General features: G+C 53.4%; 9 protein-coding genes and 1 non-coding gene across 10 annotated transcripts; 7 read left to right on the plus strand and 3 right to left on the minus strand.

The window, feature by feature from the left end:
* Nucleotides 1–2,924: 2,924 nt before the first annotated feature.
* QC761_409310 (uncharacterized protein) lies at nt 2,925–4,419 on the plus strand (the record flags this gene model as incomplete). The annotated part of the gene is made up of 4 exons (XM_062879206.1): nt 2,925–3,265; nt 3,328–3,353; nt 3,408–3,787; nt 3,876–4,419. The coding sequence occupies exons 1-4, from the start codon at nt 3,223–3,225 to the stop codon at nt 4,417–4,419; spliced, it is 993 nt and encodes a 330-aa protein (XP_062732288.1). The 5' UTR covers nt 2,925–3,222.
* Nucleotides 4,420–5,134: 715 nt separating this feature from the next.
* On the plus strand, nt 5,135–6,335 carry PEX11 (Peroxisomal membrane protein PMP27; the record flags this gene model as incomplete). The annotated part of the gene is made up of 2 exons (XM_062879205.1): nt 5,135–5,676; nt 5,767–6,335. 2 exons carry the CDS (start codon nt 5,135–5,137, stop codon nt 5,927–5,929), a joined length of 705 nt encoding a protein of 234 aa, XP_062732289.1. The 3' UTR covers nt 5,930–6,335.
* Nucleotides 6,336–6,621: 286 nt separating this feature from the next.
* QC761_409290 (uncharacterized protein) lies at nt 6,622–9,186 on the plus strand. Its single transcript, XM_062879204.1, has 3 exons — nt 6,622–6,713; nt 6,787–7,698; nt 7,760–9,186. Exons 2-3 carry the CDS (start codon nt 7,568–7,570, stop codon nt 8,991–8,993), a joined length of 1,365 nt encoding a protein of 454 aa, XP_062732290.1. The 5' UTR covers nt 6,622–6,713; nt 6,787–7,567; the 3' UTR covers nt 8,994–9,186.
* Nucleotides 9,187–10,825: 1,639 nt separating this feature from the next.
* On the plus strand, nt 10,826–12,733 carry QC761_409280 (uncharacterized protein; the record flags this gene model as incomplete). The annotated part of the gene is made up of 2 exons (XM_062879203.1): nt 10,826–11,522; nt 11,589–12,733. 2 exons carry the CDS (start codon nt 10,826–10,828, stop codon nt 12,731–12,733), a joined length of 1,842 nt encoding a protein of 613 aa, XP_062732291.1.
* A 482-nt stretch (nt 12,734–13,215) lies between these two features.
* Nucleotides 13,216–13,286, plus strand: QC761_0066570. The gene has a single exon. It is a non-coding gene; the product is annotated as a tRNA-Ser (tRNA).
* Nucleotides 13,287–13,447: 161 nt separating this feature from the next.
* On the minus strand, nt 13,448–15,113 carry QC761_409270 (uncharacterized protein). The gene is made up of 3 exons (XM_062879202.1): nt 14,921–15,113; nt 14,088–14,857; nt 13,448–14,034 (listed from the first exon to the last, which is right to left on the minus strand). Exons 1-3 carry the CDS (start codon nt 15,065–15,067, stop codon nt 13,587–13,589), a joined length of 1,365 nt encoding a protein of 454 aa, XP_062732292.1. The 5' UTR covers nt 15,068–15,113; the 3' UTR covers nt 13,448–13,586.
* A 298-nt stretch (nt 15,114–15,411) lies between these two features.
* BFR2 (rRNA-processing protein bfr2) lies at nt 15,412–17,322 on the minus strand (the record flags this gene model as incomplete). Its single annotated transcript, XM_062879201.1, has 2 exons — nt 15,412–17,089; nt 17,150–17,322. The coding sequence occupies 2 exons, from the start codon at nt 17,320–17,322 to the stop codon at nt 15,412–15,414; spliced, it is 1,851 nt and encodes a 616-aa protein (XP_062732293.1).
* Nucleotides 17,323–17,576: 254 nt separating this feature from the next.
* Nucleotides 17,577–18,970, plus strand: QC761_409250 (uncharacterized protein). The gene is made up of 2 exons (XM_062879200.1): nt 17,577–17,799; nt 17,869–18,970. Exons 1-2 carry the CDS (start codon nt 17,710–17,712, stop codon nt 18,730–18,732), a joined length of 954 nt encoding a protein of 317 aa, XP_062732294.1. The 5' UTR covers nt 17,577–17,709; the 3' UTR covers nt 18,733–18,970.
* A 342-nt stretch (nt 18,971–19,312) lies between these two features.
* On the plus strand, nt 19,313–19,723 carry QC761_409245 (uncharacterized protein; the record flags this gene model as incomplete). Its single annotated transcript, XM_062879199.1, has 1 exon — nt 19,313–19,723. One exon carries the CDS (start codon nt 19,313–19,315, stop codon nt 19,721–19,723), a length of 411 nt encoding a protein of 136 aa, XP_062732295.1.
* Nucleotides 19,724–20,143: 420 nt separating this feature from the next.
* Nucleotides 20,144–24,135, minus strand: PAB1 (Protein phosphatase PP2A regulatory subunit B). The gene is made up of 2 exons (XM_062879198.1): nt 21,208–24,135; nt 20,144–21,146 (listed from the first exon to the last, which is right to left on the minus strand). The coding sequence occupies exons 1-2, from the start codon at nt 23,481–23,483 to the stop codon at nt 21,008–21,010; spliced, it is 2,415 nt and encodes an 804-aa protein (XP_062732296.1). The 5' UTR covers nt 23,484–24,135; the 3' UTR covers nt 20,144–21,007.
* Nucleotide 24,136: the final 1 nt, after the last annotated feature.

Genomic DNA, 24,136 nt, shown 5'->3' on the forward strand with positions numbered 1-24,136 from the left:
GGATTCCGAAGGTGAGCTGGTGGTCGATGGCAACATCCTCATCAACACCAGATGGTGCATCAAAATGTGCAGAAACAGCAGTTCGGGCTGGGCTGAAATACCATCATCTTCGGGTGCCAAGCATAGAGCTTTTGAGCTTGGTTTCTGAGTTGTCAATGTGGAAATGGATCCCCATATCTAAATCAAGCACATCCGAGCATCGTTGATGCTGGTAGAGCCCCTCAGTAAGTGGGGGCAATTGTGCTTCACCTTGAACCACTAGGTACCAAAGCATCAGGTGCGTTGCGGGAACGGGTTCTAGCTGCTCTCTGGCTTGTCGGTCTGTGATTGGACAGGCGGAGTGGTGCTAATCTCTCTCCAGAGGAACTTCAGATCTCTGTTCGCCGAATGTTGCCGTTGAATCTCGCCGGTCTTGAGCAATCAATCGCTACGATCGGATACCTGTGTGTTTGTTTCCGGCTATAGACATTTGTTGATGCTGGTCTGCAGCCGGGGTCTTCATAAATGACGGGTACCAAACAGCCGGGACACTCCGAGACGCCCTGATTTTGCAAACAGGTGCCTTGTCGAGCGGCAAGTACATCAAGGGACTTGGGACGTCGCTACCGGCCCGTCGGAAACTAGGTATGTTACGCAGCCGGAGTATCCTTCGGGTTCTGGAAGGAATGAACTTGCGACGGCTAGTGCACCTGTGGAGGTACAGCCAATACCGCCGAATCACGAAAGCCGCCTGCCCTGAAACCCCTGATGTCCTCGAACTCTGAATCCAAGGATGTTACCCGCTTTGTTGAGCCTCATTCTCGCAGGCTGGGGAACTTGGGGAAATGGAGAAAGCCCAAGTCCATGCTTTGGGCAACCAAAACGTCCCCGTTTTCGCCCTCCTCGCCGATGTCATAGAACGGCATCTTTGCAGCATCTTCTGGTATCGTGGAACAAGGCCGTTGGTGTGTAAATTCCACGAGCCGTTCGGGCAGAGATCTCGCTCTTTGCTCGCCAGATGGCATACTGTTGCTGGAGACTCATCGTGCTTCAGGCTTTTGGTATATCATCGGTGGTTCCGAAAAAGAGACAAGAGCCATGGCTCTTGATCAGATCTCAGACGGTCGAGATGGGCGCGGCAGATGGTGACAGCGGCCCCCCTGGCTCACGAACCATTGTTACACAGAAGCGAACCAGGACGACGGGTACATGGCACCATTCGGGATGTCCATCAAATGTGCCGAAGCCTAAACCGGGAATCGTGGCGTCGTCCCGCGTACGCCTTGTCCCCCGTCGAGTGTCTCGGTCAAGCCTTACAGTCTAGTGAAGACAGAGTGTCTGGCCAGCCCGCAGCGTTGGGTTCGTGTGGCATGCGGTTTACTCCCGCATCGGTTGCAAGCTGGGCAAAAGGGCGCGATGTGCTCAGATGTGCAAAGTAAAGGTGAAGCGTCCAGATCAGATCGAGAGATGCTACGAAGTCAGCCAGACTTGTCAGGCCAAATAGGGGAGTGGAACAGCGAACCATATGCGGCCGGCGCTTGGCCAGTGAGTCGATATCAACCAATGAGAAGCGCTGAGTGGACCATATTTGTGCCACGGCAGTAGATGCGGTGTACAAACAGCTCCTCGTTTGGGTATAAACGGCGTGGAGGCACTGCAGGGTACAAATGATGAATAATTGAAGACCGGCGAGAGAGAAAGCCGGAGAAGCATAGTGCCACATATATGCGGTAAGGTCAAAGATGTTTCAAAAGGAGGGCGACACCTGTTGTGACCCGTTCCTGTACAGCCCTGGATTGGTCGGGGAAAAGAATTGGCATCCCGTGAGAGTGCTCTGTCACCCGGGGGACCGACAGAGCCTGCAAAGAGCCCCGGGAGATGTGACAAGCAACACAGTATGGTTGAAGAACGAGTCTTGAACTTCAAAGGATGACGAGGGTTTAAATGTGGACAGAGGCAGCCAGTCGAGGAGCAGCTGCCATATATCGCCATGAGGCTCTTCGGGAAAATGGCGGCGACTCAAGACAGAGATGTGGCACACTACCATGCGTTGCGGCTGCAAACATCGCCGCTTGGGCATCGCATTCTCGACTGTTGGCACCAGGAACTGGAGAGGCGGGCCTGCAACTGCCGTGGTTGGGTGTCTATGCATTGACGGCATACTGTCCTCTTTTGCCATTAGGAATCGATAGATGTTGACGAGATGAAGTCATTTCGTTGCAGCCACCACGGGCCGCTGCCGTGAAATGGCAGGCGAGCGAATCGACATCTGAAGCCTTGACTGAGGCACATCAATATGAATAAGAGAACAAGTGATTGGCCGGCCCTGTGGCTCATTGCTTGTGCGATGTTTCTCCAGGCCTACACCCATATCGCGGTAGCCATCATGTCGGGCTGGTGAGTGAGGACGAGCATTCAAACATCCAGAGTTCGTGACACAGCAGAGCGTGTCACTGCAGCGCCGTGTCAGTGTCATCGCAGAGAGCCGCCCTAAGGAGCCTTGAAGTTTGGTGTTATGCTATTGGCTGTTACTAAAAGTTGGGATCATCGTTGGTGGGGGCTGTTTCTCACCAACAGCTGTACGAAAATCCCATGGGCGCGATGGATAGGTATAGAAAGCAAGGAAAGCGATGAGGTGGAAAGCAGAGAGGCCCAGGAATTGATTTTATCAAATATCAAGCGAGAATCATTGAAAACTTACGGATTGAACAAGGTACATCCAAGTAAGAAGAAGCTCGACCGTTGCGAAATCGAACGTTGCCGTTGGATGGAGCTGAAGTTGGAGTTGATTCCTGGTCCTAGAATCCCCAAAAATGCGAGGCATGTCAGCTGTCGTCATCTGACCCACAGCCGTCCCACCCCACGCGCAGCTGAAATCCTGGGGCTGTAATTACCAGCACCAATCCTGCCTTTTCTCGCCGAAAACGCCTACCCCAACCCGTAATCCCTCTGTTTAGCGCGTAATTATTACACATGCTTCTCCAACTCCCAAAACCGCTCGGCTTTGACCACCCTCCTGACTTTGTGCCTCGGCTGGACCCTGCCCAGCAACGGCCTAGCACGACGTCGCCAGGACATGGCTGTGTCTCATCTGACTGGCCACTGCCGGTGATATGAATATCATCACCCGTCCCTCAGCATCTCCCCGACCTCCTGTCCGACCTGGCCTTCTCTCTTGTACCATCGCAGCCCAGATCCGCTCCCGTAATTTACTCTGAAACTTTTGTCACGCCGTATTTGAAGATGCCTTTCGACACGGAGCTGACCCGCCGGCTCGGCATCGCTGGTACGTATCCCTCACTCGACATGGTGATGGACAAAATCAAACTGACATTTCACCTTCTACAGTCCCTGTTGTTCAGGGTGGCATGCAGGTAAATCACACCTCCAGTTTGCCATGTAAATATGGTTGCTAATACAGTGGCCAGCATGTTGGATACGCTGAGATGGCGAGCGCTGTGTCCAACGCCGGCGGCTTGGGCATTATTACTGCCCTCATCTTCCCAGAGCCCGAGGGCCTCCGCCAGGAGATCCGGAAGTGCCGGAAGCTGACCAGCAAGCCATTCGGTGTCAACATCACTCTCCTGCCTGCTCTCGTCCCCCCAAATTACGAGGCCTACGCCCAGGTCATCATTGACGAGGGCGTCAAGATCGTCGAGACTGCCGGCAACTCTCCCGGGCCTGTGATTTCCAAGCTCAAGAAGGCCGGCTGCATTGTCCTCCACAAGTGCACAACGATCAGGCATGCCCAGTCCGCCGTTAAGCTCGGTGTTGACTTTTTGAGCATTGATGGTTTCGAGTGCGCTGGGTACGTGTTCAGACAAACTCCACTTCCCCGGATTTTCCCACCATGGTCTATCCTTCCCCTGCCGAGCAGGCGCTAACAGACGTCACAGCCACGTTGGTGAATCAGACATCACCAACTTTATCCTCCTCAGCAAGGCGCGCCAGACCCTCAAGGTGCCCTTCATCGCCTCTGGTGGCTTTGCTGATGGCCAAGGTCTGGCCGCCGCCCTGTGCCTCGGTGCCTGCGGCGTCAACATGGGCACCCGGTTCCTGTGCACGGTCGAGTCCCCTATCCACCACAACATCAAGGAGCAGATTGTCAAGGCGCAGGAGACCGACACCACGCTCGTCCTCCGCCGGTGGCGCAACACCACCCGTCTGTACAAGAACAAGGTGACGGAACAGGCGCTCAAGGTTGAGCAGGAGAGCAAGACGGGCGAGTTCTCCGAGATTGCTCCCTATGTCAGCGGAAAGCGCGGCAGAGAGGTGTTCATCAACGGAGACCCAGAGTACGGTGTCTGGACTGCTGGTCAGGTTATCGGTCTCATCAACGACATCCCGACCTGCAAGGACCTGGTTGCGAGAATCGAGAAGGAGGCCGAGGATACTCTCAAGGAGCGACTTGCGTTGGTTAAGCCGGCGCCTAAGCTATAGAGCATGTTTTGCGACTGTACTTTTAGAGTAAAAGGCGGTGCATTTTCTGGGAGGTTGCCATGAATCGTTAGCAGGTTGCTTGTTTGTCTTGTCTTGATGGCATCTTGTATGACAGAACTATGACTTCTGGATAATAGGACGAGAATGATCTTCATGGTCAGCATGAAGATCATGACACATCATGTTCAATATGCCATGTTCATTCATAGTTAGCTCTGTGGTCATAGAGGGGGTTGCGAGACGAAGGTTCCTAGAATACCCTAACCCCCGACCGTTGGAAGCGTCGTTTTAGCGAGTCGTTAGCTCCAACTACCGACCCAACCCCACCTCTTCATGTGCCCCCCCAAACCCGACCTCGGCTGTGCTTTCTTCCCCCGGCAAACGCCATTCGGCGCGCAGCGCAACTTGGAACCCATCCCGCAAGCCCGTGGGATTCCAAGGCCAGGGGTCATCCCTCTCACCTGTGTCTTTCTTTCATCAAGAGGCGACACTAACCTTCTTCTCTTCCTCTCCCTTCCTTTTCCGAGCTCTCGTGACCAAAATCTTTCTTCTCTTTTTTCTCTTCTTTTTTCTGTTTCTCCGTCATTGCGACTGCAAGCCAGCTAAGTACCTACCGACGTAAATTGCGCTCGCTCACAACCGCACTCGCAGCAACGACAACCGAACCATCTAGAAATCGCAAGCCGCGACAAGCTCCAGAAGACAGTCAGACAAAATGGTCGCCGACGCAGTAATCTACCACCCCACCATCACCCACTACCTCAAGTTCGTCGGCACCACCGTCGGCCGCGACAAGCTCCTCCGCACGCTCCAGTACTTTGCCCGTTTCTACGCCTGGTACCTCCTCCGCACCAACGCGACCAAGACGGCCATCCAACCATGGGAGACCATGAAGAAGCAGTTCGGCCTCGTCCGCAAGGTCCTCCGCGCGGGCAAAAACGTTGAGCACTTCAAGGCTGCCGCGCTGGCGGCGGACAACAAGACGATGGACCCCGTGCTGAGATACACTGCCGTGGGGAGACAGCTCGGTTACGCGGGGTATCTCTCGATGGATCTGCTGACGTTGCTCGATGCGACGGGGATCAAGAAGAGCCCTAACGCGAAGAGGCTGCAGCAGGAGGCGTATAGGTTTTGGGCGGCGGGGATTACGTTTAGTATTGTTGGGCAGCTGTATACGCTTTGGCAGTTGAAGAAGAGGGAGGAGAAGGTTGATCGGAAGGAGGGGGAGGGGGTGGTGGAGGGGAAGAGGATTGCCAAGTATGTTTTTGAAAAGGGGTGGATGGGCGACGAGGATGATGATGATGACGATGATGATGATGATGATGATGATGCTAACGATGGGAATAGGGAACGTGCGGCTAGCAGGTTGCAGCTTACTTCGGATCTCTGCGACATTACTGTTCCTCTTTCTGCTCTGGCCTGGGTCAACTTTGATGATGGCATTGTTGGTTTGGCTGGTACCGTCAGCAGCTTGCTGGGTGTGTACTCGCAGTGGAACAAGACCGCCTAGGAAGTCAGGTTTCGGGATGATTGAGGGGGATTGGGAGAGGGGACGGGGAAACCGACAAAATTTACAGAATGGGGGTTGCTGGCTGGCGGAACAGCAATGGACAGACGATGGTTGCAGATGTGTCTTGGCAGGAGGTGGATGAGTTGGTAGGACGAGCGGTGTTTGGATACCTTTTCTCTTTTTTGAGATTCAGAGTTGTGTTTGGTGGTTTTTCGTTGCTGTAGTTGTACGTGTAACTCGTGGTAGCTCTTTCACATGTCAGCTTTGGAAGTTCAGCTTGTTGTGTTTGCATGGTTTTGGATGAGGTCGATGGGTAATGTTTAGAATGCTTTGGTGAAGCTGTTTCAGGCTTGATTTATTTTACGCAGGTAGCTGTCTTGCAATGCAATTTCCATTCACGGTAGCACTTATTGAACCCCTCCATGATTTGAGAGAATTGAACCCCTCGTGAGAACCCTTGGCTGGAAGTGTTAATCCTTGTCCGAAAGCCGATGACTCCATTTCGGTCCCGGGCGTGTGGACACCGAACCCCAAGCTGCCGGAGTTTGGTGGGGTTCGTTGCGGAAGCTTGGACGAGACAGTGAACGCCGACCCCTCCCCCCAACCCAAACCCCCCTGCTAAACTTCTTATCAAATGCGACAGCAACGTCCGGTGTCACTCTTAATGCCTTTAACAAATGAGATGGCATGATGCTGATGTCGCAAATATGTTGAGAGCCTGAGATATCACGAAGAGCGTAGACAGCTTTGCATAGGTGTCACCACGTGCCACATTTCCAGCCATGTCGGTGACTTCAACCCCGCCAAAGTTGGATGACGATGCTGGGATCCTACAACTCACATCTGCGATGCGACAGGCCCAAGCAATCGGTCAGTGATCGAGCCAAGACGCTTCCAGACAGATTCCCAGCAGCAGCGGGATGACGGGGTTTATTCAAAATGCCTGTTTCATCAGGGGAGCCAACCCCTCGGCACCTTCTTCAGATCCTCTCGGTTTCAACGGCGGCCGGGCTGAGGTTCCATTCTGGCGGCGGCTAGATCCAGTCGTGACGTTTTGTATTCGTATTTCAAGTTGGCTAGCACCCCGCTTACAGTTCCCAGGTTGCTGGTTGGTGTGCCTGGCGCTGAATGCTTCCTGATCTATATCTTGGGGAAACTTTGGTCCTACGAAAGAGTTCCTCCCTCCTTCTCTTGTGTCCCGTCCCGCATTCGTCCAGTTTTGGTCCCGCCGCCACCCAGCCCCTCTCATATTGACGACCATCTCATATTGACGACCCTCCCTAACCGCAACCGGAACTGCTGCCACTGAGCTTGGGCCCTTCAACAAAAACCTCTGCTGAGGATTGGCACTGTTGAGGATCTGAGCATCGTGATAGCTTCACTTGTGACTTGACACGTGCTCAGTAATCATTCGCTTGTCCTCTGGACGAGTACCTACGGGCAATAACAGAACCGAGGTTGGAAACCTGCATATCTGCCTCCCAACAATACCGTGTTTGCCCCTCCAGGCCTCCCCGCGGCACATATTTGACCCGGAGCGCGAACAGCATCATTTTAATACCCCATTCGGCCTCACTTACCACCAACTGACGCCCCGACAATCCGTCAACTCTCCTGCTTTTACCTCCAACCTCGAAGATGTCTGTCTCGACGGAAGCCAGAGAGCTGGGTCTCTCCATCCTGGGCCTGGGAACCCGATACCCTCCTTATACTCTTGACTCCCGCGCGGTCGAGGAACTGAGCAAGCGCTACTATCCGGAAACACCAGCGTATGTGTCGTCCCTCACACTTTCCTACTCTCGAGACCATTGGCTGACTGCTCCCTCACAGCATGCAAAAAGTCCTCGCCATCAACCGCTTCACCGGCATCGACAAGCGCTCCTCCATAGGCCGACCGGACCACTGGCTCGTAAACCAACCCGAACCACCAACGATCGCCCAACTCCACGATGTCTTCATGTCCGACGGTGTCCCCCTCGCCATCTCGGCCTCGAAAGAAGCACTTGCCGAAGCGCACATCAACGACGTATCACAAATCACCCACATGGTCTCAGCAACCTGCACTGATTCTGCCAACCCAGGATACGACCACTACGTCGCCAAAGCCCTCGGTCTCTCTCCATTCGTTGAGAAAACTCTGCTTCATGGCGTTGGTTGCTCAGGTGGCTTGGCAGCGCTGAGAACAGCAGCCAATCTCTGCCTAGGCCATAGCATGAGGGGATTGCCCGCGAGGATATTGGTTGTTACGTTGGAGATCTCCACGACGTTAGTCCGCTCGGAGCTGGAATCCATACATAGCAATCAGGAGACGAGAATTGGGGTTTGTTTGTTCAGCGACTGCGCCTCGGCGGTAGTCGTCTCAAACGACATCCCCTTTTCACCAACCGAACCGCTACCGCCACCAGTCTATAGTCTTCTCGACTGGAGGCACCAAACCGTCCCCGACACGGAACAAGACCTCGGCTTTGACACGCACCCCCAAGGCTGGAAAGTAGTTCTTTCCCCTCGCGTCCCGAACCTCACAGCGTCGGTCTTGGAACCGACGTATAACTCGTTAATGTCGGGAAAGAAGCTCCCGGAGGGGTATGGCTCGCCAAAGGACTTTGACTGGGCGATGCACCCGGGGGGAGCGACGATTCTGACGGGGGCCGAGAAGGTGCTGGGGATACAGCCGGAACATATGAGGGCGAGCTATGATACGTATGTCAATCATGGAAACTCGAGCTCGGCGACGATTTTTAGCGTGCTGAATCGGTTGAGGGGGAAGGAGATGGATGGGGTGGCTCCGGGGGGGAGGGGGGCGAGGGAGTTGGTTGTGGGTTGTGCTTTTGGGCCGGGGATCACGGTGGAGATGTGTCTGTTGAGGAGGAATCTGAGCAGGACGGAAGGGGGAAGGAAGGGGATGGAGACGCCGCCGGAGACGGAGAGTAGTGAGGATGGGGAGGGGGGGCGTGAGTTGAGCGAGGAGGAGAAGAATGGGAGTGAGGTGAGTGAGGAGGAGAAGAAGGGGAGCGAGGAGGAGGCGTTTATAGCTAAGGCGTTGGAGAGTGTAGAGCTGGACTGAGGAGGGTGGTGAGGAAAGGGGGTGTATATATGTGGTGTGTTGAACCGCGGGCGGCATGAAACGAGTCGTATGGCGACCTCACTTGGGGACCAGCGGCCGACTATTGGGGGGGGGAGTACCTACGGGCCTTGGGCTAGATATGTATATTTTCCCAACAGATACCATATATCAATCTTTCTTTTCCTGATTCCCGGTGATATATGGCACAGGCACATTGAAATGGAGCTTCTCTCTTCTAACTAATCGCCGCTCTCACTCACTCATCTCACCCTCATTTCCAAATCCTGGCCTTTTTGTTTTCCTGAACCCATGATGCTGACCAGGTCATCGAACGGTGTGGAGCCAAAATCAATTAAACTGATAACGACCAAACGCGGGGTGATAAGAACCATTTTCCCCACTATAGTTCCACCATCCCTTTAGGCACACGGTTCCCCCCCCCCCGCCCTCTTTACCTTCACCGGCTTTTTGTACAGCAGCGCGCGTGCTCTTCAAACAACAAGTCAAGACGTTTAACCAACCAGAGAAGTACGCCCATAAAAGTTTGTTTGGACCGACGGTTACACAACCTGAAACGGCACCGACCTTGTTCAAAGCGCGTTGCGCGAGGAAGATGATTGGTTTGTGAGAGGTGTCTGACAACTCGTGTACAGGGCGTTGGTTTGAGTGCCGAAGAAGGAGGCAATGGATGGATCCCAGCCTCTTATTTTTTTTAGGGCAGAGCGGGGTGTTGGGGGGATAGGTTTATTACCACGCGATGATATTGGTGGGGTTTTATGAGCTGGCCGTGCGCGCGCGGCCTGAGGGATGAGGGACGTTCGCAGTGTGCGTTGTGTGGACTGAGGGATGGGTGAGAGTCACAGCTGAGAGGGGAGACCAAAAGGGAATTATTGAATGGGGTCTCTCATTCCAGATTTGTGTTTTCTAGATTTTTTATTTTTATTTTTATTTTTATTTCTATTTTCATTTTTATTTTCATTTTCATTTTCATCTTCTTCTTGGGAAATACAAACAACAACACAGAACATATACAGAACGCAAAAGTAAAGCAGGCCTTTTCGCATCGCTCGTTTTATTTCAGCTTGTCTGATAGCCCAAACGAACACTACCAAGAACACTACCACACCGCTGCCTGGAACTGATAGCCAAACCAAACGCCCGCACACCCCTCCTCACCCCTCCTCCTCTCATCCCTACCACACCACCAGTCTACCTACTTATCTCCCTAGCTCCGCTTCGGTCATCCATATCCTCCCCCTTTTTTTTCCTGACCGAATCATTTCATTCACTTCATTCATCTCTAATGCCCTCACTCTTCACAATCAACAATAACGTCTCCCTAATCAGCATCACCATCGCGCCCTCAGCCTGGATCGCGTCCCTAGTCGTCTCACTTTTCTTCGCCTTGCTCTACCTCCCGCCTATAATCAAATCATCCACGCCCGCGTCAAGGGCCAATTTCTTCTACCGGATCAAGCAGTTTTTTTCTCTGCGGGGCCCGTTCTACTCCGAGGAGGAAGACGGCGAGTTTCAAAAGACGGTGCTCCAGCCCATTATCGAGGAGCCTGACGCGGAGGAGAGGGAGGAGCAGAGGGAGTACGAACGGAGGCGGAGGATCAAGAAGAGGAAGCAGGAGATTGAGGATCTGAGGCCGGGGTTGTTGCCCGGGAGGGAGCTTATCGGGGAACTTGGCTGGGGGAGCGAACGGAGGAGGGAAAAGGAGAAGAGGACGTCGTCGTCGCTGTTGAAGATCAGGAGCGGGAGTAAGAGTGAGAAGCGGTCGTCGAGGGATAAGGAACGGGATAGTAGGGAAAGAGACGGCAGCGACGGTGATGGTGGACACGGCAAAGATGGCAGATTACTACGGCAGCAACAAACAACCCAAGTCGTTGCAACCGTCGTACGGGTACCACTCGGCCGCGACCGATCCGCTGAGCGAGACAGAGATAGGGGAGGGGGACAGCGATCTAGAGGATCTGGAGGTTTCTGGGGGCGGATATTCTCCTCCGGCGTGGAGACGGCTGGGAGACGGAGGTCGCAGCAGCGGCTTCTGGCAGCCCCAGACGGTGATCAGGAGTGACGGCCAGCGGGATGAGTTTAACAGGCAGTATGATTTGCTGGGGAGGTCGATGAGGGAGGATAGTCCCGATAGTGTGATGGATAGGCTGGCGGGGTATGGATGGGGTTGTGGGCAAAGGGGGGAGGATGCACACTGGTTGAATGATGAGATCTTGCAGGAGGCGATCAGGACGAGGTTGCCGGAGAGTGTGTCCCCGGAGAAGGAGAGGAGTCCAGAGTTGGAGGACAACTACTGGAAGAATCATCAAATATACGGAAAGAACCAGCAGCAGGAGCATAAGAAGCTGGGGAGCATCGACGAGACCACCATCAAGATTAAACAGGAGGACTGGGAGGAGGAGGAGCAGCAGCAAGGAAGAGGGGTGGCTTTGAGTGCGATTCCAGAATTTTCGCCAGTTCGGGATGGACCCGTGACGACGCCAAAACCAGAAGAAGAAATTGCTGATAACTGTGAGTTTTGCTCTTATTTCCTCTCTCCCATCACCGCACAACGCAAATCTCATGCCGTGTCTTCAGACATTCGCTTCGCCGTCCGCGCCGAAGTCCAACACCGCACCGAACCCATCGATGCCACCATCAACTTTTTCCGGCGCGTCTCCCAATCCGTCACACGGTCCAAAACCTCTCTCTTCACCTCCCTCCTCATTGCCCTCCTCTCTTTCATCGTGACGCGTCACCTCACCCACCCCCTCACCCCTCCTCCAGTCCCCGACCTCGTCAAAGTCGCCTCCGTCGCCCGCTCGCTCGAGCCATTGATTTACTACTCCGAAAACGGCGCAGCCCAAGTGACATCCCTCCAAGCCACCTCGGTCGCTGTCTGGGACCTGTCCGAATCCATCAGAACAAGTAACCTCACCTCGGCCCCCCTAATCGTCTCCACCCTCGACGACCTGGCCGACTCCCTCCAGATTTTGTCGTTGGAGCTGACCAAATTCTTCGCCAACGTCGACGGGGACATTGACGGGATTCTGATCACCATGTCCTGGGCCCGTCGCGAACTCTCCACCCTCTCCTCCTCACCCCCCCCGTCTCCCCTCATCAACAACATCTTATCCCTCCCTTTCATCCCCTCCATCTTCGGCCCGACCCACCCCCAGCGGACACAGCGAACCCTCCAACGCACATTCAACGAACTACTGAACGTGCTCGAAGAGGCGGTAGAATCCGAACTCTCCCACTCCTTATCCCTGTTTCGACTCTTCTCTTCAATAGACTCCCAGTTCCTAACCCTGACCCGAACCGTAACGCGCGAGTCATCAAATCAGGAGTCCCTCCACAACGACCTCCTCTCTTCCCTCTGGGTCCGTCTCCTAGGCGCTAAAAAGGGGGAACTAGCAAAGTTTGAGAAGAATCGGGAACTGCTGAAGGATGTGAGGGAGAAGACGGTGAGAAATAAGGGTGTGCTGGTGGAGCATAACCAGAAGTTGTTGGCTCTCAAGGCTAGTCTGGAGGCGCTGAGGAGGAAGCTTGTCAGTCCGCTGGTGAGGAGTATCAACTCTAGCACCCTGACGCTGGAGGAGCAAGTGAGGGGGTTGGAGGAGGCGGGGGGGTATCTTGAGGGGGTGAGGAGCCGGCAGAAGGGGAGGGTGATGGAGATGCTTTATGGAGGTGGGTCAGGGGCTGGGGGCCATAAGACGATTGTTGAGATTGGGGATGTGTAAAGGGGTTTTGGGGGGGGGCTTTCTATTTTTTCTTTCTTTTTGTTTGGGAAATTCGGACATGCTTGATACCAGTGGTGATATTTGGCAATGGGACTTCTTTGGTCAGGGTAACTAACATGGTTTTTTTTTTTTTTTTTTTTTTTTATTTTTTTTTGTTTGGATCTGGGAGACATCTTCCTTGCTATCATTTCTGATTTTTCGGCTATCCGGGAGTTCTCTTTCATCTTCTACATTACAAACAAACATACCCCTGGGCTGGAGGCGGCGCGTGTGGTGATGATGGATGGCGTCTTGTTCATTTCTTTCTTTCAGGGACAAACAGGGACAGTGCAGGTTTCAGTCTAGCATATACAAGGTAGAACAGTACAAAGATATCCGATATCATCCAAAACAGCAACCCGATTGCTGAGCAATGTTATGAAGAAAAAAAAAGAAGAAAAAAAAGAAAAAAAAAAGCAAACGCTGGAAAGACAAACGTTGCGTGGCGGGCCAGGAGTCGAACCTGGGTCTTCGCTCAAACTCGGGACTGTAATGACCGCTATACTACCGCGCCACGAAAACACTGCCAGAAATTCAAAATCAAATGCCTAGGCAGACTGCAAAGTTTGGTTGTGGCGTGGAGTAGTGCCAGACAATGAGGGTGTTGGCGGTGACATGTGTGGAGTTTCAACCCCCAACGCTCCCGTGGCCCCAAAACAGCAGGACTCAACAAGATGGATAGCGTAGGGTATCTTATTACTACAGAACTGCAACAAGTGAGATGGCAGCCCCAATGACCCGCCATCTCCCAGGCCAATCGAATCTATGTACAGCCTTCCATTAGCCCCTTGCCCCGTGATTATGCGCAAGATACTCAACAAAGGTCGGCCAACTGAGCCTCTATTGGTGAAGTAGCTGGTTTGGTCACATATTGCGGAGCACCACTGTTAGCCATCCATCTTCTTCTCAAAATTAGAAACAGAATCAAGAGCAGGGCAAACCAGGGAGCAACCCGAGCGAATGATAGCAAGACCATAAACGCCAAATTCCCTCCCAGTGATCTCAGCCAGTTGATCCCAACGCTAGCCGTCATGTCCTCCTTGCTGATGATGTGTCGAATGATGATGCCGCTATGAACGCCGGGACGAGAATGAATAGTCTCCCATGGGGGGCCGGAAAAAGGTTCTGAAAGTAGAAAACAACCCAAGTTAGTCCAAGACTCTTTTGAAGAATTGCTCAATCCAGATCTTCGTTGGGTTGGTAGATGTGCCGACTGCGGGTAGGGTCTTTGCGCATGGTCTGGCCAGAGCCAGTAAACCCGACTATGCAGCAAGTTAGCAATCGGTTTCCCATGCAAGTGGACATCAGACAAGACATACCTCTTCCCTTGACACCCTCCGGCGTGCGGAACATGCTCTCCTTCTTCGCAGCCTTCCCAAACTTTCCCTTTTGAGTAAACTCCTGCCACTTATTCTTCCCCGCCTCCAGCTCCTTCGTCGCCTTTATCTTCTTGAACTTCGGTTTCGGCTTCTCGTCTGGGTTGTTCTCCGCCGCGGCCTGCGCCTGGGGGTACATGTCAGCAGGAGCAGACTTGACGATCCCATTGTTCACTGTTGGCGTCGCAGAACCCGAACCGTAGGCTGGGGTAGATGATGAAGAAGATGGGCCGGCTGTAGGCGCTGTGCTGATCCCGTCAGCTTTGCGCTTCTGGGCAGGCATGGGCTTTATATCCTTCGCTCTCAACGTCTCAACCGTATCATAGCTCTTGAACTTGACAGTGTAAATCGGCGCGGTCTTGGAGCCGGTAACTGACGTGATTCTCGCCGGGTAGAAGCCCTTGTCACCTGTCGCCCATTTGGCCATCACTGTGTCGTTGACTTGGTAGTTTACAACGACGTCCGACTCCTTCTCCTCGGCCGCTTCGGGGCCGGCTTTCTTGAAGGCTGGGTGGTTCTCTCGCGACCACTTCTCCTTTGGCGCTGGCGGTGGGGAGGCCTGTCGCTTCGGCGGCGCGGGCGCGGATTTAGGCTTCAACTCAGCGATGGAATCATTGATCATCTGAATCATGCCCTCAAGGTCACCCTTGAGGGTCTGGAGTTCGGCGTTATCGGGATCATCTTTGAGCGATGTGACGACGAGTTCAAGCTGGATTCAGTCGGCTTAGTGACACGGTTCAAGCAGCAGGGGATGGGTAGGGGTTGCACATACCTGATTCTCGTACTCTTGTCTCTCGGCTTCTAGTTCAGCGCTCATGTTGACTGTGTTTTGCACGTGCGAAGATCCAAAGTCGATGGATACTTTGCAGTCGTGTCGAAGGATGACGGTTGAAAAGTTGGCGGGGCGCGTGATGCTCATTCAACCCAGGATGGGAGACCAGAATAGTAAACGCACGGACCATTTCTAGATTCACTTGAACTGGGTTTTCGCACGGTGCTCGCACTATCGTGGACAGGCAAAAGTCTCCTGTCTCAAGAATTATCCTGAAAAGTACGGCATAAAGCTGTGGCTATTTAAAGAGGCAGACTGAGACAGCTCCAGTAGAAAGAAAGATTTCCAGATTGAGGCAAAGTACAGGTGAGCCAAAGCAAACACAGCTTGAAAAAAGACAGTTCACGAACCAATGTAGTTTATCCACAAGGAGGCATCTCCATTATATCTTCCATTCTTTCCAGCGCGCATTATATACCTCTAAAGTTTGCTCAGCTCCTAAATAACTTCAACCCCGCCTCCTCAAGGCTAACACCACCCATCTCCTCGTCGTCCTCCTCCTCTTCTTCCTTGTCATCCTCCTCCTTGAGTGCAAGCTTTTGCCCAAACAGTGCCCCAAACAACCGATCAATAGCATGCTCTTCCCATTGTCTCCTGTCCTCGGGCGCCATGAAGTTTTGGAGCTTCTCATGCACTGTATACCGCAGCTTTCTCCCCTTGCTAGCCTTTCTATCCACCTGCTTCCGTACCTTGGCCTCCTTCAAGGCAGCCCATCTCACAGTAGTGACCGACTCTCCTGGAGCACCAGTGTCCGCAGAGCGCTGGTCAACCAACTCCTTGAGCAGCAATTGGTAAAAGTCGGCATCGTCGTAGATCTCGACGTCTTCTTCCACCTTCTTGGCGGCTTGGGCAGGAGCGCAGGAGCGGGGGATACGGGCGCGCTTGACAAGACGATCCGAGGAGACAAGCTGACTGTCGAGGGCGGAAAGAAGAGTTTGAGATTCGTTCTTGACGAGGTTGCGGGTTGCGGCGCCGGTGGTCGTGTTCTTCTTGACTCTTTCGGACCACTTCTCTAGGACCTTGCGTCTGTGAGCAAGGGCGACTTCCTCGGTGGCAAGCATATTCTCCCATATCTCTTGGCTGGAAGTGTCGACATCGATGGTATCCCTCTTTCTCTTCTCGCCAACCTTGGCACGGGCCTGTTCGGGCAGGAAGCTGGTGCGGACACTATCGATTGTATTCCAGAGCTTGACAGCGGCCTCCTCGGCTGCTTGGTACGGCTTGTTGGAGATTTCTTGGTTGTTTTCCACCTCGTTGAAGGTGTTGGAGGCAACCAGAGCTTTTTGGAGGCGAATGCGGAGGTTGAGGATGGAGTCAAAGGCGCGGCGCTGGACGCGGACGGCCATCCCCTTGTCAGCGTCTGCTTTGGCAGCCTGGGACATGGCAGAGACAATCGACTTTTTGTCTTCCTTGAGGGCTTCGCGAAGCTTGGAACTGTCGGGGTCTTCGTTGAACTTTTTGTCGTTCTTGAGGGCCCTGCGGAAGTCGTCTTGGTCGTCCTCGTCCTCGTCCTCCTCCTCCTCCTCATCTTCATCCTCGTCGTCATTGCCCTTCTCACCCTCTTCGCTATCCTCCTCTGAGTCGTCAGACCCCTCTCCCGCCTCCAAGTCAAACATCTCGTTTCCATCCGCCACCGAGTCGTATTCCTCAGAGTCATATTCCTCAGAGTCCTCCTCTTCATCTTCCTCCTCAGAGTCCTCATCTTCTTCCTCGCCTTCATTCTCCTCACCCGAAGAAGTCATGAAATCAGCAGCCGTCGGCCTTTTGGAAATCCTCCCCTTGGTCTTCAGCTCCTCTTTCGCCTTCCCATTCGCCTTCGCCTTCTCTAACTTAGGCTTAGAGCTAGCACGGAAGACATAGTCCCTGAATCTTTCCTCATCACTTTCGCCAAGTGCATTGTCGCTAACAATCTCGAAGTCGTCGTCAAAGTTCTGATCGCGCTCGAGGTCGGCCATGGAGGGATCGTCAAACTCTTCTTCCTCTTCATCCTCTTCATCCTCTTCAACATCATACTCATCACTACTCTGTTCCAGCGCCGCTCGACTCACCCGCGCGCCGCGGTATTCAGGGCCGAGCATGATGCCTTCTTTCTCGCGGAGTTTACTCTTGCTATTCCATAACCACCGTCAGCATTTGCGCAGCCAAACACTCGGTTTCCAATTAACATACCCGACAGTAACATAGTGCTCCGTCCCCGCCAGCTCATCCTCCGACTCGTCGCTCCCACTGCGCTCATCTTCGGATTGAGGCTCGTTCTCAATGTCGAAATCCCTTGCGATAACCTTCTCGTCGAACTGCGCGAACCGCTTCGAGGGCTTTACTTTCTTTGCTACTGGCGCCATTGTTTGCTGATTGGTAGGCACACTGCTTGTTACCTGGGAAAAAGTTGCAGCTTTTGGGGATCTGAATCTGCAATGCGCAAGCAGTGCATCCACTTGCAAGTAAATTTTTGGTAGAGCAGATCGAGAATATTTTGGCGGTGGAAAAAGGCAGAATTTGCTGCATGTAGGGGAGTGGGGTCACTGTGTGGAGGTTACTGTGCGCGCACTGGGAAGAGGTGCAGGGGTGAGAGCTCTTGGTTTGAGCATTTGGTTGATGTAGGTAAATTCGTATGGGAACAACATGATGGGTATCACGACATAATTTTGGCGACTTAATATTTAAAATTCTTCAAAAATTAGCAGTCGAACCCGCCATGATAACCACATAACTTCCAAAACCCTTTGACAATGCCAACAAAACTCCCCCCCTCGACCCTGTTGGTCCCCAGGAGGTTCTTCTCATCAACCACGCCAAAACATAGCCATGAGAACCCCCTTGTAAGTCAACCCTCAAGCCAAACCACACCTCTCCTCTCTCTCTTCACCATCCCACTAACAAACTCCCAGGGTCTCCCCCAAAAAGGCACCATCCCCCGCTTCCAACGCGGCCTCCCAGCCAAACGCCCCATCCCCTCCGTCGCCCACATCATCGCCATCTCCTCCGCCAAAGGCGGCGTAGGCAAATCCACCATCGCAGCCAACCTCTCCCTCGCCTTCACCCGCCTAGGCCACCGCACCGGCCTCCTCGACACCGACCTCTTCGGCCCCTCCGTACCAACCCTCTTCTCCCTCAACTCCCCCCCGAACCTCACCCCCAAAAACCAGCTCATCCCCCTGACCAACTACGGCGTCAAGACAATGTCAATAGGGTACCTCATCGGCTCCGAATCCGCCCCCATCGTCTGGCGAGGACCCATGCTTCTAAAGGCTATACAACAACTCCTACACGACGTGGACTGGTCGCCTGGGTTGGATGTTTTAGTTCTTGACCTACCGCCTGGGACGGGTGATATTCAATTGTCGATCACGCAGCAGATACCCCTATCGGGGGCGGTTATCGTCACGACGCCGCACACGCTGGCTGTCAAGGACGCTGTGAAGGGGGTGGAGATGTTTGAAAAGGTGGATGTACCTGTTTTGGGGTTGGTGCAGAATATGAGTTTGTTTACTTGTCCCTGTTGCAGCACAAAGACACCTGTGTTTGGGGGGACGGAGGGGGTGAAGAAGATGTGTGAGGATTATGGTATGGAATTTTTGGGGGATGTACCGCTCCATCCTAATATCGGGGAGGATGCGAGCAGAGGGAAGCCGACGGTGGTGGCGGAGCCGGAGTCGGAGAGGGCGGGGGTGTTTATGGATGTTGCGAGAAGGTTGGGGGAGAAGATTGGGTTGGGAGGGGGGGGGGACGAGGTGATGGGAGTCAAAGCGTGAGGGCGGGGATATAGGATATGTGACTGGATGAGGGGTGTATAATATTGTATAAGTGACTGATAAAGGAGACAGACGCTGTGAGATTGGTTGGTGTCTGTGAAATGGTTATGTCCAGACCGAAAACCTCATCTATTCTACCAGGCAACTAAGAAACAGGCTCCTCAAACCTCAAAGATACGTACAGAGACACCTTTTGAGACTTGCGAGCAACTATGTAAAAGGTAATCTAGGTACCACAAGATGGTGACACTGATCACCTTATCCTTTTCCTTACTCTCATCTAACATTGTTTTTTTTTTTTTTACGAGCAATCCAATTTTCGGGGATGTGTTACATAAAACCCCAGTTTTATCCCATCCCCTGTCAAACCATTTCCCCATATATATATGTGTGTATCTTGGCAAACACAGTTAAATCTCACCAAAGTAAACACCAACCTTTCCACCGGCTTTTCTTCCACATTTCTCACCACCACCACAAGCCTACTTTTCCGCAGCACTAATCCAGGAGATACTGTAAGTTTTCCATTTCATCACTCCACCCCCCTCACTAACCTTTGTCAGTCCGCCCCCCCTCCTCAATGACAACCCCCGTCCCTACTCCCCTCCTTAAACTCTCCCTCCTCCTTCACCTCCTGACCGAAACCCCCGCCTCCCTCTCCTTTTTGTTCTTCCCCCATTCCCAACTCCCCTCCGCATCCCCCCAAGCCCTCCTCATCCTCCAAAACTATGGCGGCCTCCTCCTCTCGACCAACCTAATCACCCTCATCTTCCTGCTCCGACCAAACTTCGACTCTTTGTCTGCGCTTGTGGCGCTGTCACTGGGAAGTTACCACATCTGGCCTATCTACCGGGCTTATGCCCGGCTCAACCTCGTACAAGGGAGGAAGGAAAGCGAAGAGAAAGTCCTGGGGGGACCGGTGGTGCACTTTTGGGTTCATGTCTTTTGTCTAGTTTCGCTGGTCGGGAGTGGGGTTTTTGGGCTGGGGTGAGACATCAATGATACGGTGAAAGTGACTTGACAGGACGGGGTTCTTGGTTGTGGATGAAAGATAGGTGATGGGGTTGAAAGGGTAGGCAAACAGGTCTTCAAAGATGGTTGGTAGACACGCTGTTTATTCCAAAAAAAAAAAAAGAAAAAGAAAAGAAAAGAAAAAAAAAAGTGCAAGACGGCACGTCACACACCTTTTACCGAGTCAAAGGTTTCCTTCTTATTCTACCCCAGGTCGAAAGACTGTCCCGTCGTGGAAAATGCAAAGTTGTGGCACGGCAGAGACATGTTGTGCAACTTTAGCTTCCGAGATCAACGCCTCACCATCACAGACATCTAGAAAGATAAAATCATGAGACACTGGCGCCGAGTGGTGTCACAATACATCACCATAAACATCAGATACAAACCTCTCTATGCCCTACCAATCCCCTACCCAATAACAACAACACATCAAGCACCCGAGAACGCAATCATCATAAAAATACAATCTTGTCCTATCTTCATACTTGACATAAGTTCCAGAACACTGAGTTTTCCTTCTCATCCACCAAGAGCCAGTCCTCCACACCATCACCAGAGAACCGCACTGATACACAGAGAGAAGAACCGACCGAGAGGGGGGTATTTGGTGATTGTGTGATGCCATTTTTGTCTTTGTCATCCGAGCCCATAACAGCTCCCGAAAAATTCCCAACCACCCCAGGAAAAACAACCGTAGAACGCCAGTCCCGAGAGTCGGTTGATGAGATAAAAACAAATAAAAAAACACAATTATCCCGTCCCCCTGCCCCAAATCCTTGTTGTTGTTGTTGTTGATGTTGCTGGTGAGTGAGTAGTAGTGGTGATAGTCTGCAAAGATGGCCGCGCCATTTTGCAAACATACAAAAGAGAAAAAGGAAAAAAAAATGTTCCTTCCTTCCCCTCCCTCCCATACTAAAAAAAACTCCCACCAGCCAAATCATAAGCAAGTCTACCGCAAGTTACATGACCATAACGTATCAATGTCATAGCAAATGCCACGATAATCATCTCGTTAGCTGTGCGCCCTCGTTTCATAACCTCCCGAAAGAAAAATCCCTTCCGATGCCGAACCTCCTCGACCGGGCACGTTGGACGAGAAGAACATCATGTTGCGCTGCTAAAGCTGGTATCAAAAACTTTTCCCGACCCCCTTGCGCAAGATCGACCGAGAAGAACCGAAAGGAAACAGATAAGAAAGCGCATCCCCAAAGGAAAAAAGTCGGGCTTGCTGTGTGAATCATTCGTATTCGTGTCGCCGCATCTAAGCCTTCTCCTCGGCCTTCTCCTCGGCCTTGGGCTCCTCACCCTTGGCCTCGCCAGTGGCTTGAGTCTTGACGTACTCGTCATAGACGTTCATGGCCTCGCCGACCTTGGCGTTGAGAGCAGCCTCATCCTCAATGCTAGAGTCAAAAGGTTAGCACAATGTTCTTCAATGACACAGAAACAAGCGGAAGAGCTTACAGGTTGATGAGCTCCTGGTTCTCCATCTCCAAGAGCATGCCGGTGATCTTGCCAGCAAGCTCGGGCTGGATGGCCTGGATCTTGGGGAAGAGGCTCTCGCCGAGGATCTGCTTCTGCTGGGCAGGAGAAGCGGCAGCGGCGAGCTGGGTGTGGAGAACAGCGGCGATGTTCACATCGGCGGGACCAGCGGAGGGAGCACCGCCACGGCCGCCGGCAAAGCCACCACGGTTGCCACCGGCACCACGGCCCATGCCGTTCTGGGATCTGCCGTTGGGAGGGAAGCCGGCGACGGGACCACCGGGGATCTGAGGAGGCATGCCCTGCACGCCACGAGGGCCAGGACCGCCACGGCCACCTTGGATAGCAGCAGCCTGGATCTGCTGCATGGCAGCAAGGAACTGAGGGTTATTGGGCTGGGCAAAGTTGGGAGGGAAAGCACCCATTGGGTAGATGGGCATCTGCTGGGGAGGCATGCCGCCACGGCCGCCCTGCTGACCAGCATAGGGAGGGTACTGGCCGGGACGACCACCCTGGGGAGGGATGCCCATAGCTCCCTGAGCGAAGGGCATGCCACGGCCGCCGGTGGGGGGCATAAAGCCAGGCTGCTGACCGGGAGCATAGTAAACTGGCTGTTGCATAAACTGCTGAGGAATACCAGCCTGGGCGGCAGCCTGCTGCATGCGGAGCTGGTTGCGGGCCTGGATGCTGGCCTCGAGCTGGCTCTTGCGAACATCCTTGCGCTGAGCGAGAGCGACGTAGAGGGGCTTGTTGTCAATCATGCGCTGGTTCATCTCGGTGACGGCCTTGGTGGCATCGTCGGGGTTGCTGAAGCAGACGAAACCGAAGCCCTTGCTCTTGCCGAGCTTGCGCTTCTCCTTGGTCTCGGCCTTCTTCTCGGCGGTTTCGCCCTCCTTCTCCTCCTCGCCCTCCTTCTTGTTTTCCTTGTCCTTCTCATCCTCAGCGGCGGACTCAACTACGCTGTCGCGCATGACCTTGGCCGAGGTGATGGGGCCGTACTCGGAGAACATCTGGCGGAGCTTGTCATCATCAACATCATCTCCGAGGTTCTTGATGTAGAGGTTGACGCCTTGGTATTTGTTAGCCTTCTCCTGGCGAGCAGCCTCATAAGACCTGCGGAGCTCCTCCTCGCGCTCGTGCTTCTTCTGGGCACGGCCGACATACAGCTCCTGACCACGGAAATCCTTGCCGTTGAGCTCCTCAACAGCCTTGGAAGCAGCTTCGTGAGTAGTGAAGTTGACAAAGCCAAAGCCACGGCTCTTGCCTTCGTCAGAGCGGGCAAGGGAGGAGGAGGTGACATCGCCGTACTTGGCGAAGAGCTCACGGAACTCCTCGTCGGTGACCTCGGCGGGGATGTTCTTGACGTAGACGTTGGTGAAGTTGGCCTTCATCTCCTCAAACTTGCTCTGGCGATCCTTCTTGGGGATGTGGTAGCCGACATAGACCTTCTTCTCGTTGAGAAGCATGCCGTTGACGTGCTTGATGGCGTTGGCGGCAGCCTCGTCGGTCTCGTAGTGAACGAACCCGTAACCCTTGGAGTTGCCGTTCTCGTCCTGGGCGACCTTGCAGCTCAGGATGTTACCGAAAGCAGCGAAGGTGTCGTGAAGCGCCTTGTTGTCGATGGCGACATCAAGGTTCTTAATAAAGACGTTGCCCTGGCCAGTCTTGCGCAGAGCAGGGTCACGCTGAGACCACATGATGCGGCAGGGGCGTCCCTTGATGAGAGTGTAGTTGAGGTCCTCGAGGGCCTTCTCGCCGTCGGCAGTGGCATTGTAGTTCACATAGGCATAGCCGAGAGAGCGACGAGTGACGGCGTCGCGGCAGACACGAATCGAGGCAACGGAGCCGATCTGGGAGAAGAGCTCGAAGAGCATGGCCTCAGTCACAGACGGGTCCAGCTCGCCGACGTAGAGGGAGGCCGAGGACTGGGGGTGAGGAGCGGCCGAGTTGGGGGTAGGGCCGGCGCCCTCCTGGTCCTCGTTCTGGAACTGGCCAGCAGCCACGTTGGTATCGATAGCGGGGGCATTGCGGTTCTCACCGCCGTTGAGGCTAGTGTTACCGAGATCAGCGGCAAGCTGGTCGACAGCGCCAGGGGCAACGGGAGCGGCCATTATGATAGCTGGGTCTAGAAGATGAGTGGACACGGTCAGTGATCTGTGGGAGCTGTGTCTTTGTGGAGAATTTGTTGTTCGCGTGCTGGGTGGTGGGGGTGCCAGCGGAGGGGTCGCTGGCGATGGTGGTGGTGGGTGGACGATCATCTCGAGGTTCCAAAATGTTCAAACGTGATGATGGATGGATAGAAGAAGGGCAATGTGGTGACTCTCGCACTTTGAAAGAAAGAGGGCTTTTGTAGGCAACACTGCTGCCTGCAGTAAACTCTAACTCCAGTCCTCTGCTGTCTCAAAGTTCGAGGCAAAAGTGTGTGGGAAAGTTAGTCGTTTGTCCGCGAGTCTAAAACGTACCTGATGCTTGGAATGAGGTGTTCCTGCAAATAAGTTACCGTACGCAAAGTGTAGCGACGGTAGACAAAGAAGATGGTTCCTTTCCTGCGGAGGTGGACGAGTAGGTCGCGAGAGAAGTCGGACGCGGTCGTCGGATGGTCGGCGGGGCGGCGGAAGAGGATGGGCTTTCTTTTTTTTCTTTTTTTTTCTGTCTGGTTTTGGGTCGTGGTGGTGTCGTAGGGGCTACTTTTATTGGTTTTTTCAAATTTTTTTTTGGCTGTTTTATGGGAGGCTCAGAAAAGAAGTAGACAAGAACATACGTGGTGTCGTACTGGTCTCGCTCCTTTTTCTGGTGGTGTTGTGGAAAGAATCCAGAGATAAAGGTTTTTGATCGATTGATGAAGAAAGGGAAAAGAGGGCTTCGATGGCTCCTGCGGAGACAGATTTTTTCTGCCAATTCGGGGTCATGG

This window comes from Podospora bellae-mahoneyi, chromosome 4 (assembly GCF_035222275.1).
Source record: "Podospora bellae-mahoneyi strain CBS 112042 chromosome 4, whole genome shotgun sequence".
NCBI classification, from domain to species: domain Eukaryota; kingdom Fungi; phylum Ascomycota; class Sordariomycetes; order Sordariales; family Podosporaceae; genus Podospora; species Podospora bellae-mahoneyi.

Excerpts from the sequence above, each read along its gene's own strand:
- PAB1 (XM_062879198.1), bottom strand. The coding sequence starts at position 23,483 with ATGATCGTCCACCCACCACCACCATCGCCAGCGACCCCTCCGCTGGCA. Across the intron at positions 21,147-21,207 it reads AACCAGGAGCTCATCAACCT|CATTGAGGATGAGGCTGCTC; the intron begins GTAAGCTCTTCC and ends TTTTGACTCTAG.
- QC761_409290 (XM_062879204.1), top strand. The coding sequence starts at position 7,568 with ATGTCTGTCTCGACGGAAGCCAGAGAGCTGGGTCTCTCCATCCTGGGC. Across the intron at positions 7,699-7,759 it reads TACTATCCGGAAACACCAGC|CATGCAAAAAGTCCTCGCCA; the intron begins GTATGTGTCGTC and ends GCTCCCTCACAG.
- QC761_409250 (XM_062879200.1), top strand. The coding sequence starts at position 17,710 with ATGCCAACAAAACTCCCCCCCTCGACCCTGTTGGTCCCCAGGAGGTTC. Across the intron at positions 17,800-17,868 it reads ATAGCCATGAGAACCCCCTT|GGTCTCCCCCAAAAAGGCAC; the intron begins GTAAGTCAACCC and ends ACAAACTCCCAG.
- QC761_409270 (XM_062879202.1), bottom strand. The coding sequence starts at position 15,067 with ATGAGCATCACGCGCCCCGCCAACTTTTCAACCGTCATCCTTCGACAC. Across the intron at positions 14,858-14,920 it reads GACAAGAGTACGAGAATCAG|CTTGAACTCGTCGTCACATC; the intron begins GTATGTGCAACC and ends GACTGAATCCAG. Across the intron at positions 14,035-14,087 it reads GGTGTCAAGGGAAGAGGTAT|TCGGGTTTACTGGCTCTGGC; the intron begins GTCTTGTCTGAT and ends CTTGCTGCATAG.